General features: G+C 32.4%; 1 protein-coding gene across 1 annotated transcript; it reads left to right on the plus strand.

The window, feature by feature from the left end:
* The first annotated feature begins 3,529 nt into the window (after positions 1-3,529).
* Positions 3,530-19,268, plus strand: LOC127714471 (uncharacterized). The gene is made up of 9 exons (XM_052220527.1): positions 3,530-4,329; positions 5,081-5,159; positions 7,768-7,909; positions 9,578-9,693; positions 11,545-11,647; positions 12,608-12,715; positions 13,471-13,616; positions 16,959-17,099; positions 18,057-19,268. Exons 1-9 carry the CDS (start codon positions 3,548-3,550, stop codon positions 18,186-18,188), a joined length of 1,749 nt encoding a protein of 582 aa, XP_052076487.1. The 5' UTR covers positions 3,530-3,547; the 3' UTR covers positions 18,189-19,268.
* The last annotated feature ends 85 nt before the right edge of the window (positions 19,269-19,353 follow it).

Here is a 19,353-nt window from a genome sequence, read left to right on the forward strand (position 1 = left end):
TTATTGTTGAAAACCATACAGTTTTGTTTTAGTTAAATAAAACCGAATTAAACTGTTTTGACATGATAAATTTGTAAACCTCCATGAAGTGTTTTAAAACTTGTATAGGAGTTATTCCTCAATTTCAAGAAAAAGCATCTACAGAAAAACATTTTTTTTTTAATTTTGTTTTTACCGATAAATGTATAGATAAATGTACAGCCGATCGACATGACGCTTTTACACTTACAGCAGCAATATCAGGCGAGACACAGGGTTCCGTGGAATATTTTACAAATTTATTACTAAATACTGCTTCCGTTTGAGAACTTAGGATAAAAACAACAAGACCAAGTGGTTAGGTATATCCCAATTATGTACGAAATACTGTAAACTTTTTAATACTTTTTTTCTTATTATTGTCTGCCGTTCCCCTTTTTCATACCAAATAACTCTGAACAACCACTCGAACTTTAATTTGAACTTTAACTCAATGGATAGCGATACCCATCCAAAGTACATTAAACAAATGATATATTGAAATCTGTTTAAAAATAGAACATATTTTTTTCCGAATTGGTCACGTGATTTTACCTCATCAAGTAATGGGATAACCACATCAAAGAATGACAGGACCACATCAAATAATGAAACAAACACATCATGTAGTGTAAAATCGTCAAATTTTGAAACATCATTACGTAATGTTAAAACCATATAAAGAATAGGCAAATCATCATTACAAAATAACAAAACCACATCATGTAATGAAACAACTACATAACGTTAAGTCACATTCACATCAAGTAATGTTAAAACCACATTGACTAATGACACAGCCACATTAAATAATGGTGAAACCGCATAGAGTAATGACAAAACCATATTGAGTAATGACAAAACTATATCAAGTCAATACGAAACCATATCGTGTAATATCGAAATATCATTAAGTAATGACTATTCCATATTGAGTTATATCAAAACATCATTACGTAATGTCAAAACCATATTAAGTAAAGACAAAATATCATCAAGTAATAATAAAACAACATAAAGTAATATCAGAGTTCCACATAAGACAGCTGTGGCGTTCCATAATTTTTGTCTGATTTTGTAGTTTGTTCGGAAGAACTTTCAAAGAATATGTGAACATCTCTCCATGACTTTGGTAAATTTTTCTAAAGATAAAAATGTAAACTATAATAGGTAAAAAGCGCAAATGTCTTGTCAATGTTATTCAGGTGTATCAAAGTCTAAAGCGCAAATGTCCATAGTGTTTGAAGCGCAAATGTCCATAGTGGTTGAAGCGCAAATGTTCTTTAGTGTTACAGGTAAAAAGCCAAAACGTCCTGCGTCCGTCTGGTCACGCCATGTCTTTCACGATCAAGATAATGCGTTGCCCGATCGTTCACGGTCAATTTTGATGAAAAATCAACAAAATTTAATGTTTTCAAAAACATAACGGTTTCAAGGGGGAAAATAATATTTTACTGTACTATCTGACACACCAAAAATTCAGTTTCAAATATATCATTTTATATTGGAATATGTCCATTATAGGTTTTTGTTTTAATGAATCCAATAGACTTGTGTTGCGCCTTTTGCGTTTTCTCATATAAAGTACTGCATATTTTCTTTATCTTATTGCACAGTATTATTGAGAAAGTTGAATCATTTTGACAGACAAATTTTTTTTTCGGATTTGTTCCGCGTTTTGAAAATACAGACGATTTTTCACAGATTTTGAAGTAGAACTACAATTGATTACATTCACGATCCGATTGCAATGCTTGACCACCGTTAGCTATTCTTTCGCGATCATTTTTCTCGATATACCGAATGACAGCCGTGTACAAAGTACATCGCGTTGTTTTATCTAGTGAATGTCGATACTTATTCGACAGGGCGTTTATCATTGAAGCAGAAAATAAAATTACCTTTAAAAAACGCATAAACCAGGCCAAAAAAGATAGAGATCAAACGCGGCAGCAGAAACAGTTGAGCAATTTAGAATACATTTGTTTTATCCTTTTATTGATCATGGAATCAATCATCTTTTCCAGAGGAAATTAAATCCATGACCTTGATTTCTATTTGATGCCATGTTATCTTGAAAAACTGGATGTCGATTTATTGCAAATATTGGTAGAGGATTACATAACTGATATTCAGTTTCCAGCCGATATCCCACAAGAACTCAATCGAAGCAAAACAACGTGCGCAATTATATATATTATCGGTTGTATTATGAAATTATTGTTTGCCAGTTGTATCATGTTGCTGTGAAAGTTCATTTCAGATCATACAAGGCTAAAAATCATAAGATCATCCACGACCGAGTCTAAGCTGGGCGGCCTTTCAATGTTACACATACATTGAAGTAACACAGTGGGCGAAACGGACACCATTTCAGTTCCTACAAATGTAAAAGATAAGATGAATCTGGCCATCGTAAAATTAATCTCACTTCAAACAAATAATTTTATAAATGAATAATTTGAAATGTTTCGTTATTTTCCATGCATTCAGTCTTGAAATTTCTATTCAGTCAAGAAGCGAAAGAAGTCTTGCGATCGCAAAATAAAGGATTTCGCAAAATTCAAGTGACCTATAATTGATTTTTTTGTCTTTATGGATAGTTGTTTCATTGGCAGTCATACGGCATCTAACTCTTATGGGAATAACTAAAGTATGAATATTTCATTGGCAATCATACAACATATTCTGTTTTGTATGGGAATAACTACAGTATGAATATCGGGAACTCCGAGCAGAGTGAGACTATTTGCAAGAACAAGATAAGCATATGTACTATGGATGAATCACCATCATGTAATTCAAAATTCTTTTAGAGTAGAGTGCCACAACAGCAGCACGACAAATTTGGCTAGAAAACCATAAGAACAAAAATGAATGTGCATGTGCTATGTCAGGGTAAATATGTCTCCTGTAATTTTGGATACCGTTATATGCCCATAAAGAGACAAATTGTGATGGAGATCTTAGAGCGCGTGAAATTTTGACTTTGGCTTTTTCCCTCATAACCTGGTAGAATATGAATACAGAGATGTGAGGTATACGTCAATAAAACATCAGTCCGACGACACATTAAACTAAAAAAGAAAATCTCAAGATCAAAAGAGTCATTTAAAAGTAAGACCGCATTTGTGTTTGTAATATCCCGCCCAGTTAACGTATTTTGTCGTAAAGTATAGAAATATATCAAAATGATCTTTTAATGGAGACAAAATTCACACGATAAGCATTTGCATTTAACGTTTATATGTATGGGTCGATTCCTAATTTCTTTCCATGTTTTTTCTTCGAAGAAAAGTAAATGTGGTGTATATTTTATCCGATTATACAACATCTTGTAATGTATATAGAGGTCATCGTCGTCAGAAACTTAATAATGGGATATCAATAGCAATAAACAGAGAATTAAGGGTTCTGTCAGGTTCAGTTACTGAGAATAATTCAACACTTATTATTAATATGTTCGAATAATTGAAGTGCATTTGTTAATCTTCTTTTATACATGTCTACGTAAACCGGAAAGAACAATATGATTACGAAACAACTGAGTATAAAATTGAGCAAAATGAGAGGAAGAAAAACAAAAACAGAACTGAACAACAATCACGTTGCAAACGGAGCAGTTAAAAATGTTAAAAAAGATAGAAAGAAAACAAACCAAAACAACCAACAGATGTTAGTTAATGTTTTATTAGGATTTCTAGGAGTTATTTTTGCATGTGGCGTGTTTCTATTCATAACAAGAGACTTAGTTCCCGAATATGAAAGGAATCCTTTTGAAAGAACTAAAACAGAGGTTCCAGTTGAGAATAAAAGAAATGGTGACGCTTCAAGTAAAATTAATAATCATAAGAATAGTGCTAATAATCAGAAAAATTCAATAAAGGAACAACATATTCAAGACGATATATTCAAGCAAAACCCACATGAGACACAAGACACAATAGAAAAGCCAGAGGAAGTGTCTTCAACTGGTTGGAGAGAAGCTGACCAGCGTGTCATAGCTAAATATGACTCGACAATTTGTAATATAGAAAAACGGAAAATAGAAGAGTTGTCAAGTGAAGAATTTGAAAAAGTATACAGATATAAAAAGCCGGTCATTGTTACTTTTCCAAATGGAGCAAATGACTGGGCAGACGCAGATAAATGGACTGTGTCCAACCTGAAAAGGGAGTATGGGGATTTTAGAATATATTCCGGCAATGCGCGGGAGATTGTGCGCAGAGGAGGAAATGGAGAAGTAGGGTCCTCCTTCTCTGACTTTGTTGATAAGTTAATACAAGAAGAAGATGAAACAGGGGAACCATTGTACGTATTTTAGTAATCGAAAGCAAAACAATACAATGCAACTTTCACTGCGTTCACCTGTTGCTATAGCATAGTTTCGTACCAAAATTTAGTGAAATCTGATGCTTAAGACATCAATGGTAAATGTTAAGTTATTCATTTGTATACAAAGGGACCTTCTAGTTTCATAAAAGGGTCAACGAGTCATTGGCCATCAAATCGACAAAGAATGAATGAAATTGTTGATTTTTCCCAATATATCTAATGAATGTCGCCTGTATGGCAGTATTCCTCTGATATAAAAAAAATCTTCTTTTGGTCAATCAACTGATTTCAGTTGTTAAAGATATCCAGTAACATGAAAGATCAGCAGTGGGTATTCGTGATATGCCACGGTATACATGTTCAATATGAGAAAGGGCTGTTCTAAACAGATAAAATCTGAAAATCATCTAGCCCGAATTCGTTAGACGAAAGACGGCTAACATATGACGAGTGCAACTACTCATAGATAGTCTCCAACCACAGAAGTATAACACGGCACTGACGTGCTGAAAGGTTTTTTTAAGCTGAGACTACTTAAACAGTAGTCAATGTCAGGAATACCAAGAATGGTTTGTTTTAAGAATCCATCCGAGCTATGATGATTAAGTATAACGATGTTAGATGGAAACTGACCCATACGAAATGTATTATTAAGCCTGAAAATTCCTTTCATTACCAAAGAGCGATAATTCAATACTACAACATAGCAGTTTAATTCTTTTCACAGGTATGTGTTTGACAGAAATTTCTACAATTCATCCACACTACCGAAAACCTTGAAGCCTCCAAATATTTTTAAAATACAGGTGAGAGAAAATTAAAGATACTCTTAGCATTTGTAATTTATTAGTTATTGCATTTTCACAACATGCTGTAACATTTTGCCGTTAAAGATTTTTTAAGAAATTTTTCAAAACCCAATGTAAACACAAAAATAAGATGCTCGTCATCTACGCATATTCAATAGCGACTTTAGGTAGAAACCCGGCATCCATAATTATACATTTCAGATAATTCATCATAAATCGCATTACACTATGCTAATGTGCAATAATTGCCGGTAACAGATGTGTCTTACTTTAGGAATTTAGAAAAAAATATACTGAATTCAGTTTATTGAATTACCGATACCATGTGTCGGTGTCTCAACTCACTAGCGACATATTTTTTCTGTCTAAGATCGTGAGATACCAATATAGTTGTCTGATTGTGACATTTAAACTGAGTGTAAATTCGCATGGTGGATGATGTGAAACGCTCACCCTGTCGACGCACCTTGTATCGCTCCTTTTGTAGTGTAGTTTCTGTTTGATAACTTGACTTGTCTCTTGCTAATCGATTTACGAGATTTGAACATCGATAAACTACTGCCGCCTTAATTTATTCAACAAGGACTTGGTTTTTTGTTAAATGCTTTGCCTTTTCGAATCTACAGCGTTATGACCTTAGCTGTATTTGGCAAAACCTTTCGAAATGTTTGAATCCTCATTGCTATTCTACTTCGTACTTGATTTGATTCGAGCGTTACTGATGAGTCTTTTGTAGACGAAACGCGCGCGTTTTGCGAATAAAATTATAAGCCTGATATCTTTGATGAGTTTTATGGTAAACGCGTATCAAAAAAAACTACTGTACCCCAATTTTTGACATTTTTATCTATTATGTCGGTTTGTTTTGCTCACACATTGTTGTCAATATAATGGAATTCTATGCGACTGTCATACAAGTGAGAGGTTTAGCTAACTATAAAGCCAGGTTTAATTCACCATGTTCTTCATAAGGAAATGCATGTACCAAGTCAGGAATATAACCATGAGCAAAACCCATACCGCATAGTCAGCTTTAAAAGGCTCCGAAATGACAAATGTAAACCAATTCAAACGAGAAAACTAACGACCTGATTAATGTACAAAATAATGAACGAAAAACATATATGATATACAACAACAAACGACTAACACTAAATTACAGGCTCCTGAATTGGGACAGGCACATACAGAATGTTGCAGGGGTTAAACTAGTCTGAAGGCGCCAACCCTCCCCTACCCAGGGACAGTGGTGTAACAGTTCAACATAAGAACAAACTATAGAAATCAGTTGAAAAAGGCTTAACTCATCAGATCGATTCAAAGCAGAAAGAAATTTAACAAAAACAGACCGGACGTGGCAGGTTATTTATACATCCCCACAACAAAAAATAAATACAGATCTGACAGCTAGTTCATAGGCTAATAAGAACTAACGAAAAAAATCATGCATCTAAGACTAAAATATCAATCAGTTCACATCCAACATCCAATGGATTTAGTGTGAAGACGTCTTTAACAGTCAGAGAAAAACATGACCTTGTACAATGCCAAGATACAGGTATCGACAGATTGTAGAGCCATGAATGTGTATATGCATATGAAAATAATATTTAGTTTCATTTAAATTTACTGATAACAAAATCAATATTGATATCCAGGAAAACAAATTTATTATAGTGTTGAATTAGTAACTTTTAGAATAAGTTCATTCAAAGGATCTAAACCTTTACCCGGATCGTACCTAATTTCCGGGCTCGGTAAACAAGATTTCCGTAAAAATTAGGATGTGCTATCCCGTTTGAAATAAGTTTTCTACAGGTACAACCAAACTTCCAAACCTAGTCTTTGTATTTATGGAAGAATTTAGTAAAGGTTTTAACTAATTTGAAGTAACGAAATCCCTGACTTAATAATTTACCAGTAATACATAGATTACGTTCACTGAAATCCAAAACGTCACAACAGACATAGGCATAGCGAACGAGTTGTGATATATGAACACCGTAAGATGTTGCCAACGGAACATCACCGTCCAAAAACAGAAAAAATAATAAAAGGGAACGAAAATTCTTGATTATTCTACGAAAAAATATCATCAACATAACGGTAAGTGTTATTGAATTTATCAATAAATGCAATTTAGACGGGTCTTTATTGAGTTTGGTCATAAACTGTAATTCATAACAGTACCAGAACAAGTCTGATATTAAAGGCGCGCAATTGGTGCCCATAGGAATACCTACAACCTGTCGATAGACTTTCTTGCCGAAATGTAAATAAATATCATCAAGGAGAAAATTAACAGCTTTAATCATCTAATCACACCTCCAGTAAGTATATCTATCATATTAACCTTCCTCATTATAGACGTAGGCTTCAAATGAGTTGCAGCAAATATATTTGTATTTGGTGCAATCAGATTTACCAAAACGACCATTTAATTAAATATGAAAACTTTTGTTTGAAAGATTGAGTGAAAGTAAAGAGTTGAAAAGTAAAAAAAACTGTCAACAGAATCAAAAGGACCTTCATAAACACGTATTTTATACAAAATAGTCTATATAACATGTATACGACTCTTGAGTATACGTGTCTGTTTCTGTAGAATGGCGTTGATGACAGCATATTCTTTTTGGGAGCTTCCAGAAGTGGAGTGTCATTCCATAAACATGCAGATTCTTGGAACGGTGTATTGTATGGCAGGAAAAGGTGGTTTCTATATCCTATAGATCATACACCACCTGGAGGTATAGTTATTTTATCATAAACAGATAAATGCATTTCAAGTCTAATTTACGAATGGATAAAGGCTCAAGAGAAAGGTGGAAGATACCATAGGGATAGTCAAACTCATAAGTCGAATACGAACTGACAATGAAATGACAAGAACACGAAAATCAATCAAAAGGTAAACAACAGTCGACAAAACACAGCATATAACACTAAAGCATGAGCAACATGAACCACACCAAAAAAACGTGGGTGATCTCTATTGTTCCGGAAGGGTTAGCAGATCCTGCTCCACATGTTGAACTCGTCTTAAATCTTGTCTTTATTCAGAAAAACTTAGCTTCATCTTTGAATATGAAATATAAACAAGGTTTTACCAAAACAGATACAATCTGAAAACCATCTAGACCGAACTCGTTAGACGGAAGAACGGTATCGGCTAACATATGACGAATGCAAATACTCAAAGATAGTAGTATCTAATCACAAAAGTATAACACGGCACTGACATCTGATATGTGTGAGCTGAAACTACTGTAACAGCATTCAAGTCAGGACTAGAAAAACCTCTGCTAACCTTGTTCAGATCACCGTACCATGATCGTCAGTACTTCAACTTTACGGTTGCCTTTTTAAACTAGGAACAATTGTGTTAAACAATGTGCACACAATATCATATATGAAACAACCATTATGAAGGCTTTCATTAATCATTTCAAAAGAAAAGGCTGCATAGAATTAACTAATAAAAAATATAACAAAAGATGAAAAGGCTAGAAATTCGGCGTGTATATATAGAAAACAACCAACTGCAAGTCCCAATATGGTACCCGTGTTTGCTGATCATTCATAACACGTCAAGCGGTTATTTCCTTACACTGTCCTAGAAAAGTGATAAACTGGTTATGCTATATATTAAATACTGGGTGCCTTTATTTATCCAAAACGGATCATGATATTGTTCGGTCAAGTTTTACATCTCGGACACAGCCACTATAATGGAAATTCACTAATACCATTATGTGCTATATTGATAGTAAACTTTAAATTTGAAAATGTTCTTTTCGGATATCATAAAAGAGAGGTGAAAGATACCAAAGAGACATTCAAACTCATAAGTCGAAAATAAACTGACAACGCCATGGCTAAAAAAGACCATCAGACAAACAACAGTACACAAAACACAACATAGAAAACTAAAGACCGAGCAACACGAATCCAACCAAAAACTTGGGGTGATCTCAGGTGCTACTTAAGGGTAAGCAGATCCTGCTCCACATTTGACACCCGTCGTGTTGCTCATGCCGGCAAAAACCCATAAAAAGGAAAATAGTGGTTAAGAGACACTTATAAATAAGTCACTTAAAATGTATGCTAAATAATTTTCATAATTATAAATTAACTGTTTCACAACATAGAATTTTTCGAAATACTAAGGATTTTCTACCCAAGAATAAATAACCTTAGCTGTACTTGGCAAAACCTTTCGTAATTTTTGTTTCTCAATGCTCTTCAACTCTGTACTTTATTTGGCCTTTTAACTTTTTTGAATTGAGCGTCACTGATAAGCCTCTTGTCTAGACGAAACGCGCGCCTGGCGTACAATATTTTAAGACTGGTATCTATGATGATTTTATTTTCATCGTATACATTTTAATCGTGAATTTGACACTCTCTTATTACAGGTGTATTTACTGGATATACAATGTTAGAATGGTTTGATATGATTTATCCAAAGATAAAAGCAGAAGTAGATAAACCAATAGAATGCGTACAAAGGGCGGGAGAAATACTTTATCTTGTATGTATAATGTTTTGAGTTATCTTTTTTCTTGCTTATCCTCGCAACATAAACAATAAAGAAGTGCGTTTTAATGTTAATTTTCATGTGCATGTTTGTCTGTTTTTCTACGTGTTTTTGCGATGGAAGTTGACCCTAATGGAATATCTGTGTCACAGATGAAGAAGGATATACATGTGTATTATGATTGTTGTAACCACAATCCCGTCCTTTTTTCTTCGAATGTGAACTTTCGAATTAAGACTTTACACTGAGTTTGTACTTACATAAGCAACACGACGGGTGTAATATGTGGAGCAGGATCTACTTATCCTTCTAGAGCACCTGAGATAACTGCCGGGTTCGTGTTGCTCAGTATTTACTTTTCTGTGCTGTGTTTTGTGTCCTGTTGTTTGTCTTTTTGTCGTTTTTCGTTTTTGGCCATGGCATTGTAAGTTGTTTATTTTCGACAAATCAATGGTAATATCCATTTGGTATCTTTCGTCTCTCTTTTAGTTATTCAACTTTCGTAAAAATATGTAGAAATGCACCTACACATAATACATGTAGGTGCATTTGTACATATTTTCAATGATAACCTTTGTGAAATTATAGTTTTTACTTCAATTTCGTTCGATGTTCACGGTCATCCTCCTTCTTTTACGATCCTCATATAAATTAAGCGAACTACGCACTGGGCAGCAAAGGCAATCTGCACAGATCGACTGGAATGGTAATTTGCGCTTTATAAAAAGTCTTGAATTTATACGTGCTACTTGTCCAATGTGTAAATTTTATTTCCTTGAACTTCAACTTAAAGAAGACATGCAAAAAACAAAATCACTTGTATCAGCAAAAAGGGAAATTATTTGAAACACTATAATCTAAAAGATACTATGAAATGACAGCATTATATAAATGACTCAAATTAAAAAGAAAAACAATTTTGGTAATCTTATGATTTGTATCACTACCACTGAACTGCATGGAGGACTGCAGACCCCCATTGCTATCCCTTGCAATGCACTCGGTGATTCCGAACAGCATGATATTGCTTTTATATTGATTTTTGATCATTCCCAGATTTCATAAAGAAGCAAAATTCATTTATACTAGGTTATCATCTCAATTAACGGTTACACGTGTTCGCGCTTTTTATGGGTCATTAGGGTTTATTATTCCTTTACGTTCTAATCATTCGGATTTTCAACACCACTGACGGCAAATGTATACCGTGAGATCTGCATATATTTTTAACATCTTGTTATAACGTATTAGACTATCTTCAAAAATATTTTTACTTAATTTTGTCCTTTTGTATTGGTGTATTCTGCGCTTTGAAAATCCTAAGTTGCGATTTATAAACATTAGTAACATCGGGGAAACAACTATGAATTGTTGTTTTAAGCTGATAGTGACAGTAGTAAAATGTAATTATTACAAAGGCACAGTAGTAAAATGTAATTGTTACAAAGGCACAGTAGTAAAATGTAATTGTTACAAAGACACAGTAGTAAAATGTAATTGTTACAAAGGCACAGTAGTAAAATATAATTGTTACAAAAGCACAGTAGTAAAATATAAATGTTACAAAGGCACAGTAGTAAAAAGTAATTGTTACAAAGGCACAGTAGTAAAATATAATTGTTACAAAGGCACAGTAGTAAAATATAATTGTTACAAAGGCACAGTAGTAAAATATAATTGTTACAAAGGCACAGTAGTAAAATATAATTGTTACAAAGGCACAGTAGTAAAATGTAATTGTTACAAAGGCAAATAACAATTTTACCACAATATTTTTAAAAAAGCGAGGTTTAGAGACATCAATAATCATACACTTAATAGTTTTAATCTGAACATATATTTCAGCCAGAGGGATTTTACCATGGAACAATTAATATTGGAGATACAGTTGCCATTGGAATACAAAAAAAGGAGAGCACTTTAGGAATACAAAAACTATTTTATGAAGGTAAATTGTACCGTTAAATGAAATCAAATTTTGTATCTCTACTGCAACATTGTTTATGCATTTGATAGATGTCAAACAAAAATTGTCTAAAAATAAATGCCCGAATTTTTCTGGTATTATTTTCTATTATGTTCTCTAATTTTTTACTGAATTGTTTGAACGCAAAAGGATCTTGTGAATCAATTCTAATTCATTTTTTTTCTTTCGTTTTGTATCGCTCGCTAAAAAGATAATGATACCTATAATACATAACTATATTAAAATGAGCATGGATCATGACATGAAAGAATAATGACTTAATTCTTTACCACGAATTGAACATGCATCGTGATCCTATTATTCGTCCATAAAGAAACGCTCGTTTTGCGCACTAAAATAGTTATCACATATGTTATTTTGGTGACCAACACTGACTATCACTCCATATTTTCGAGGGTACAATCCGCCCGACAGCCAGTGCTTCAGAACTAGCATACATTAAATGATATTTTTAATTGTATATATTTTGTTTATAAATAATTTTGTTGATTGTACTTAAACGAAGGTTTATTTACAGGGGCCTTTTATAGCTTCCCCTATTTACGGTATACAGTTAATATCCTTGTAATCTTTTCCTTTGTATAGTTGTTTCATTGATTTTATTTTTTTTTAAATTGTGACTGATGTTAATTATTTATTAAGTACACTGCAAATCATAAATCAGTCATTTTGAAGTTTTTATATTATTGAAGCCGTGAATGCAGACGAAGGTTTAGTTTTATCAAATCAGGTTTCTTGGTAAGACAAACACGTCAGATGATTGACATTTGAACCATCTAAATATCAATAAATCATTTAATTACAATTTATTGACATATTTTGGATAAATTTTAAAATGTTGTAAGATTTCTGTAAAATTTGTAACAAATTTGGATGAATATGGAATGCAATGAGGTTAACGTTTTTTTTTCAAAATTTCAGATCGCTATTTAGGTCAAATGCTTGCAAACAGTAAATCTTCGCAAGAGAGAACAGAATGGTCAAGAAAATTTATAGAACTATATACAACAATACTAGAGTTGTTACCGGGTAAGTTTTTTTTTTGTAGTTGAAAAATTTTCTAACTTGACTTATACATGTATATCAGAGTGCTTATAGCCAAAATTGAAAAAGACATTGAAATATGAAAACTTATAAAAAAAATAGTTTTTAATTGCAAAAAATTAATCCTATAAATCACGTCATTACCGAAGTTATCAATGATGAATTGTTTCACTCGCTGCTAACGGTTAGTTAGAAAAATCATGGAAGTAAAATGAATATATAATACTTCCATGGAAAAATGTACTCGTAAAAAAATCCCGGCAAAAGCAAACATACAAATCAAAAAAAAAATCAAAAAAAAGGTTATTATCAAAGTCACTTTTATAGATTAATGCAATAACATCAATGTCTAAACGAATATGAAATTTCCTCTTTGTACGAATAAAAAGGAATAACTATTGAATATAAAAAATGAAAACAACACGTTATAAATTTAATGCGTCCGAAGCGCTTTTATGGATTTACCTTCATCAAGAACGCTCAAAGCCGAATATTTGAAATCCAAGGATGTTTAAATCCGAAACAGTTGAAGAGCTATATAATCCAAAATGACCTAAAATAATTTCCAAATCCTTCTAAGGCCAACTTTGCCTGAGGGAGTTGAAACCTCAGTTTCTTTATAATTTCAAAATTTATAAACGGGCAAATTTAGAAAGGTTTGTTATTAATCATGTCAGTACCGAAGTACCAAACCCGTCATTTCGTTTTTCTATTAACGTTGTTTTCCTTTTTTTTTCTAGAGAGTACAGAAGTTATGCAAAATATTGCCGAATTATTAACGTATGTAGACAGACAGAGAGCTAGTCTGGATATGGTAAACAAAGTACTAAAGATAGATCCTTATTTTCTTATGGCTATTCTACATAAAGCTGAATTAATGATGGATGTAAGTTTTCTTTTCAAAAAGGAATAATATCGAAGTCGTTTACATGGCGGTGATGGGAAGTAGTAAATTTATTGGCATAATTGACATTTAACAAGCTTTTTTAATCAACTTATGATGTCTCGTAGCTGGTATTTCGCAGTTTTGAAAAAAAATATGTCTCGAAGCTGATGTATCTCGTGATTTGGATAACACCATTGCTACATGAAAATCAAATCAACACAATCTTTTAGACACCAAATCTGACACGATGTTGTAAATCTCAGTCCTATAACGAAAGTTTTCGAATCAAGTGCTATTATCGAAGGTATTTTTTTTACTATGTTTGTATGACGACATATAATAACTGGCGTCACACAAGATCTGACCAATGTTTCAAATTCCCTAAGGTGCTCCGCTCCGATTTGTATTGTCAAAAATAAAATAACAAAAATACCGAACTCCAAGGAAAATTCAAAACGGAAAGTCCCTTATCAAATGGCAAAATCAAAAGCTCAAACACATCAAACGAATGGAAAACAACTGTCATATTCCTGACTTGGTACAGGCATTTCCTTTTTATCTTTGTGTCTATATCAACTGCCTAATTGTCAGTCAATTTTCATTTCATTTGTTTCTCACTCTTGTCCAGTTTCAATTGAAATCAACATGAGACAAATCCCTAATATCAATGTATTACTTAGGTTTGTCGACCGATTTCGAGTAAAGGGAAACATCATTATAAATGCGCAAGAAACCTGGATCTTGTTATTGTGTAATGAAGTAAAAACTTCAAAATGTTTGTGTTCGTCAGTTTAAGAAAAAAGTTGATCTCAGAATATAACATGACATCATTTGATGAGCTACGGAAATCTAATTTTTGCTTTTTATCATTATCAAATATATAAATATATAATTCATATCTGTAGAAGGACGTGAATTATAAACAATACAAATTTACATGGACAAGAATCTATATATGAGGTCAAAATATGAAATTAAAAGTGGAGTCGAATGATGCTTCAATACTATATAGTACCATTGTATTAGAAGAGAAACTTTCATTAAAGGTGCCCCCAATAGATCTTGATAATTTTTATAATCCATAAGTCATTCAAACCGCCCCTTTTATAGGTAGTTTCATAGTAACATTAATTCCTGATACAGATCAGATATTTGTAGTTGGAACAGATTTTTAGTGAAGCATTTGCAAACGCGTCAATATAATATCGTGTACGAGGACAGTTCAGTGATTAGTGAAGGGAAATTCAATTCTTCATCGTTGGTTTAAATTCTAAAGGAGCATAAATTTAGGCAACAGTAGGTTACCGATATCCAAGTCTTAAAATCGATAACGAAGATACAAATCAAGGAAACAAACAAAAAACGGAGGGAATCGCACGAATTCCAAAAGGAACAAGAGCGGGTGTTTTGTCAGGATAAGCGTCTCCTGTTATGCATAAACTTTCATGCGATAAAAATCAGTAAAATTTCACAATCGGGAATAGGACACAATCGGTTAAATTACAAACCAGACGGTTTTTCTGGTAGGTAAAGATCAAAGATCGCAAAAACATGTCGCTAGTGAGTTGAGACACAAACACATCGTATGCGTCATCCAATTTCGCGATGGGGAACGTAAAACTTGTGTAGTGTCGATTTCCTCATAAATCTGTTGGCACAGTTTTTTAGTAAGGAGCATGCCCTTGAAATACGTTCTATATAGTATAAACATGCACTATCGTAACGTATTTAGATATTCAAAATCCATGCAATGGGATAGAAGGCATGCTACTGTTGAGAAATGGAAGTTAACAATTTGAAAGTTGAAATCATCTCTTTTGTCATAGATTCTACTTTGAGGTCATCTATCTGTGTCAATATTGAGGAAAAGATCAAACATAAAACCTAATTATGATGATCTGTAGTGAATCAAATGTCAGAATCAAACTAAATCCTTGTCATTTGGAACTCATACCAAATCTCCCTATTCTTGATATTTACATTGATAAGGTTCATTAAAGTGAATCCTTTGTTCCTTTTCAGGCAGTTTATTTGCTGTTATTTATCCTCATTAGCGATATTGTTTGGCTCTTTTACCTCGAAAACAACATTAAATGTCCGTGAAGATAGAAGTGGCATGGACTTTTTTATTCTAATGTGTATCAATGACCTCACAGTTTTAACACATTCAGAAAGATTAAATGAATATTTTGATTTTATGGATTTATGGAACATTGTTGCAAAAACATTTAAGTACCGTTATTTTTCTAAGACTTTTTATTATATTTAAATTCGTTTTAGTTTTCGAATTTTGACCACGCGATGAAATCAAGGGAAATTGACCATTACTCGTATTACACAATTTCGATGTCTATTAAAATGATTCTCATTAAATTCCGATGACTCATCTTATCGAAATTCTAAAGAGACTAGCATTTATGCCAAATTATGAAAAATGATTTGTCTAGCTCGAAGAATTTACCGAATCCTATGACTTTTTATAGTAATTTTTACAAGCAATGAAATCTACAGGATGATTTATATTATCATCGTTGGATTTATCTGCTATATTTATTTAAATAAGGAGAATATGTGTTTTATGTGCTAAAATATATTTACAATTGTGCTGATACACCACTCTCCAAAGTTAGGAGGAGATTTGATACTTTTAGACATGTCTAACCACGGCACTTTCTTTATCTGTCTGTCCCAAATCAGAGTCCTGTAATTCAGTGGCTGTTTGTATTCTGTCATATTTTTCTTTTCCGTTGCTTTTCTTGTTTGAATTGTTTGAATTTTTGTCATATCGGGGCATTTTATAGCTTTTAATACCATGCTTTAAAACAAGCCAGGTGACATATTCAATTTATTATATGAACATATCAGAAAATAGCTTTAAGAAATTAACTGCACTATATATATAGTAGAAGTATGAATGTCATATCAAGTATACTTAAATTTTAGGTGAATTTGTCTTTTTCTTCGGTCCAACTCCAACGTAAGATGAATTTGGCCTTTTTTTATGTTCTTTTTTTTTGTCGTGTAGCACTTCACGTGTTTAAGTCTGATACATCCTTGGCTTTCAAATGTTTGGGGTTGAGCGTTCCTGACGAAGGCAAACAAAGAAAAGTCCGTGAGACGCACGAAATTCATAAAATGTTATTTAATTGTATGTCTTTTGGCTTTGTGTCGTTTGGTTACTGTTTCATGGACGTATCCTTCTTGAACTTAATATTGAACAAAATTGCTACTACAATGTATTACCTTTACCAACGAATTGTATTTTCTGAAAAAGAATAGTTGCACCAATTTTGAATTAGCTGTGCGCATAGTATTTGCATAGCTTGATCATTTCCTTTGTAGATGAATGAAGTATACAAGGCAGAAGAACTGCTACAAGAAGCATTACAATTGAATCCAGAGTTATTTGATACACGTGTCAAGTATGGACGTTTACTTTACGATACGGGAAGACCTGAAGAAGCTGTTTTTCATTTCAGAAAGGTAAACTGTAACAAAAGTACACTTTGAAATACAATTAAATGGTAATTGAACCGACATTTGTAATTCAAATACAAACACATATAATCCTAATTACATACATAGTCATATACTTATATATATAAACAGTTGTATATACGTCACTGTGTTAAATTCAATATACTTAAAAGCCAGCAATAAAATTTTCAATAAATAACTTCCAGTAGATCAAAACTTAAAGACATCCAGGTGTCTGTGTATATTGTAAAATCACAAATGTAAACAACTGGGCAATAGTCATAATAGTGCATTAAATTCTCTCTGGCCATGTTTGTTCTAATTTATATCATTTCTTTACTATATTCCTTAGTATAAATTAGACTTAAGTCTACTAGATATTGATTTTGTTCCTCGCGGTAGCTTATTCTCTTTTCGATTATTTACCAACATAATAAGTATGGAGAGGGCTTACATAGGCTTTGCCTATTCCATATCCAAGTCTATTTATTAGAATAAAATACTGTTTAAACTAAACTACCAACATAATATCTAATATACAATTTAATAACAATATTTAAATTGACACTTTCGTAAAACAATACTAGTACGTTTATATGGACTGAAATGAAACTTTATATGATTCATGTGTTCAAATATAAAAAAACGGTGCATTGTCTGTCATAGATACTGTGAGCAACTTCGACGAACTGACAGCTCATCATTTTGTTTGTATAGTATTTCGAAACACCACCCTTACTAACTGATATTTGATATGAAAGCCTCAGTCTTCATTAAACTTTCGATACTTTCAACTTTGATGATAATGACTAAACATATGTGTAGATGTATAACGAGATGAAGCTGTGAAATGTGAAAACGAAAAAAACATGAATTCAAATATCTTTCCAAAACTAATAGTCTTAACCATATTATATCATTTAAAATATTTCAAAATTTCATAATAATTATTTTTTATTGAAGGCTACCGAACTTAGACCGAATGACATACAATTTTGGAATTATTTAAAGAACGCACAGATAGCCAGTGAAGATGATAGGGGAGCGGAAGAATCAGACGAAATCATTTTATATTTGAAAAGCTTTGAAGACTAGAATTAATTTTAATAAATAATTTTCACCATTTTAGTAATGTTTTACATGATGATCATGCATATGTTCTGCGTTTTCTTTACTTTTTGTTAGGTCTTGTATTGGAATTGATTGTGGGGGAAATGTGTAGGATACTGATACAAAATCTATTTTTTTCAGCATGCAAGCAAAACTAATTCAACAATGTACACATTTTCGTTTTTAAAACATGCCACTGTACGTTTTAGCGACAAAAGGGGAGCGGTATTTTTTTTTTTTTTTTTTTTTATTTTATAGTGTATTTGGAATATTTGAATGTAACTAAAGAAGTACTACCTTACATCAATGTTCAATATTTTGAAAATAGTTTTGTTGTATTATCTGTTATCAAGCAGGTATTATTCCAAGAATTGAGATAACAAAATTCAATAATCTGCAAATAATATAACTAATCAAGAATTTAAAAACAAACTGGCAACATATATATGCAGATGGACCACATCTAAAATAAGATTTTGATTAAAAGTTTCCTTTTCTTTGTGGATTTGTTCGAGCTTTCTGTGTAGTGTTTTGGTGACTGTTGCCCGTCTTTTTTTCTTTTTTCTATGTCATTCCTTTTTCAGTAAATGATTTTTAATTCCCAATTATGCTCATCTTTTTTCTACTGACGTAAACACAATGTTCATTCAGAATAATGAACTATGGTACATTATTTACTAAAAATGATGTCATGGTGCAACATAATCATTTAACTCAAAACAAATTGCCCTTGTTATTCATAACTGGGCTTTGGTTAGTCATATTTTATAATAATAAGTGGTTTTATTCAAATTGTTTTATACAATATTGCAATTATCATATATTGAATATTTACAATACCATTTTGTTGTAATGTACTACAAAAAAACACAGCTAGGTGTAACGCACCATCATTATCTTAAGTTCAATATAGTTTAGTATAGAATAGAGAATTGTCATAGTTACAGAATAATTAAAAAACGATCATTTAATTTAGTTAATTTAATAAGTTGCGTATCAATCACCGACTATTATATTTCGGTCGATGTTTATAAGGCACCAGAAATACAACCTGTTTTCGTTGTAACGTTTTATGAACACTTGGGTGCTGCAAAATATAATTAGAGAGTCTACTTGTAAATAGTTTGTTTAGCTGGGTTACGTATAGATA

This window comes from Mytilus californianus, unplaced genomic scaffold (genome assembly GCF_021869535.1).
Source record: "Mytilus californianus isolate M0D057914Y unplaced genomic scaffold, xbMytCali1.0.p SCAF_9, whole genome shotgun sequence".
Taxonomy (NCBI): Eukaryota; Metazoa; Mollusca; class Bivalvia; order Mytilida; family Mytilidae; genus Mytilus; species Mytilus californianus.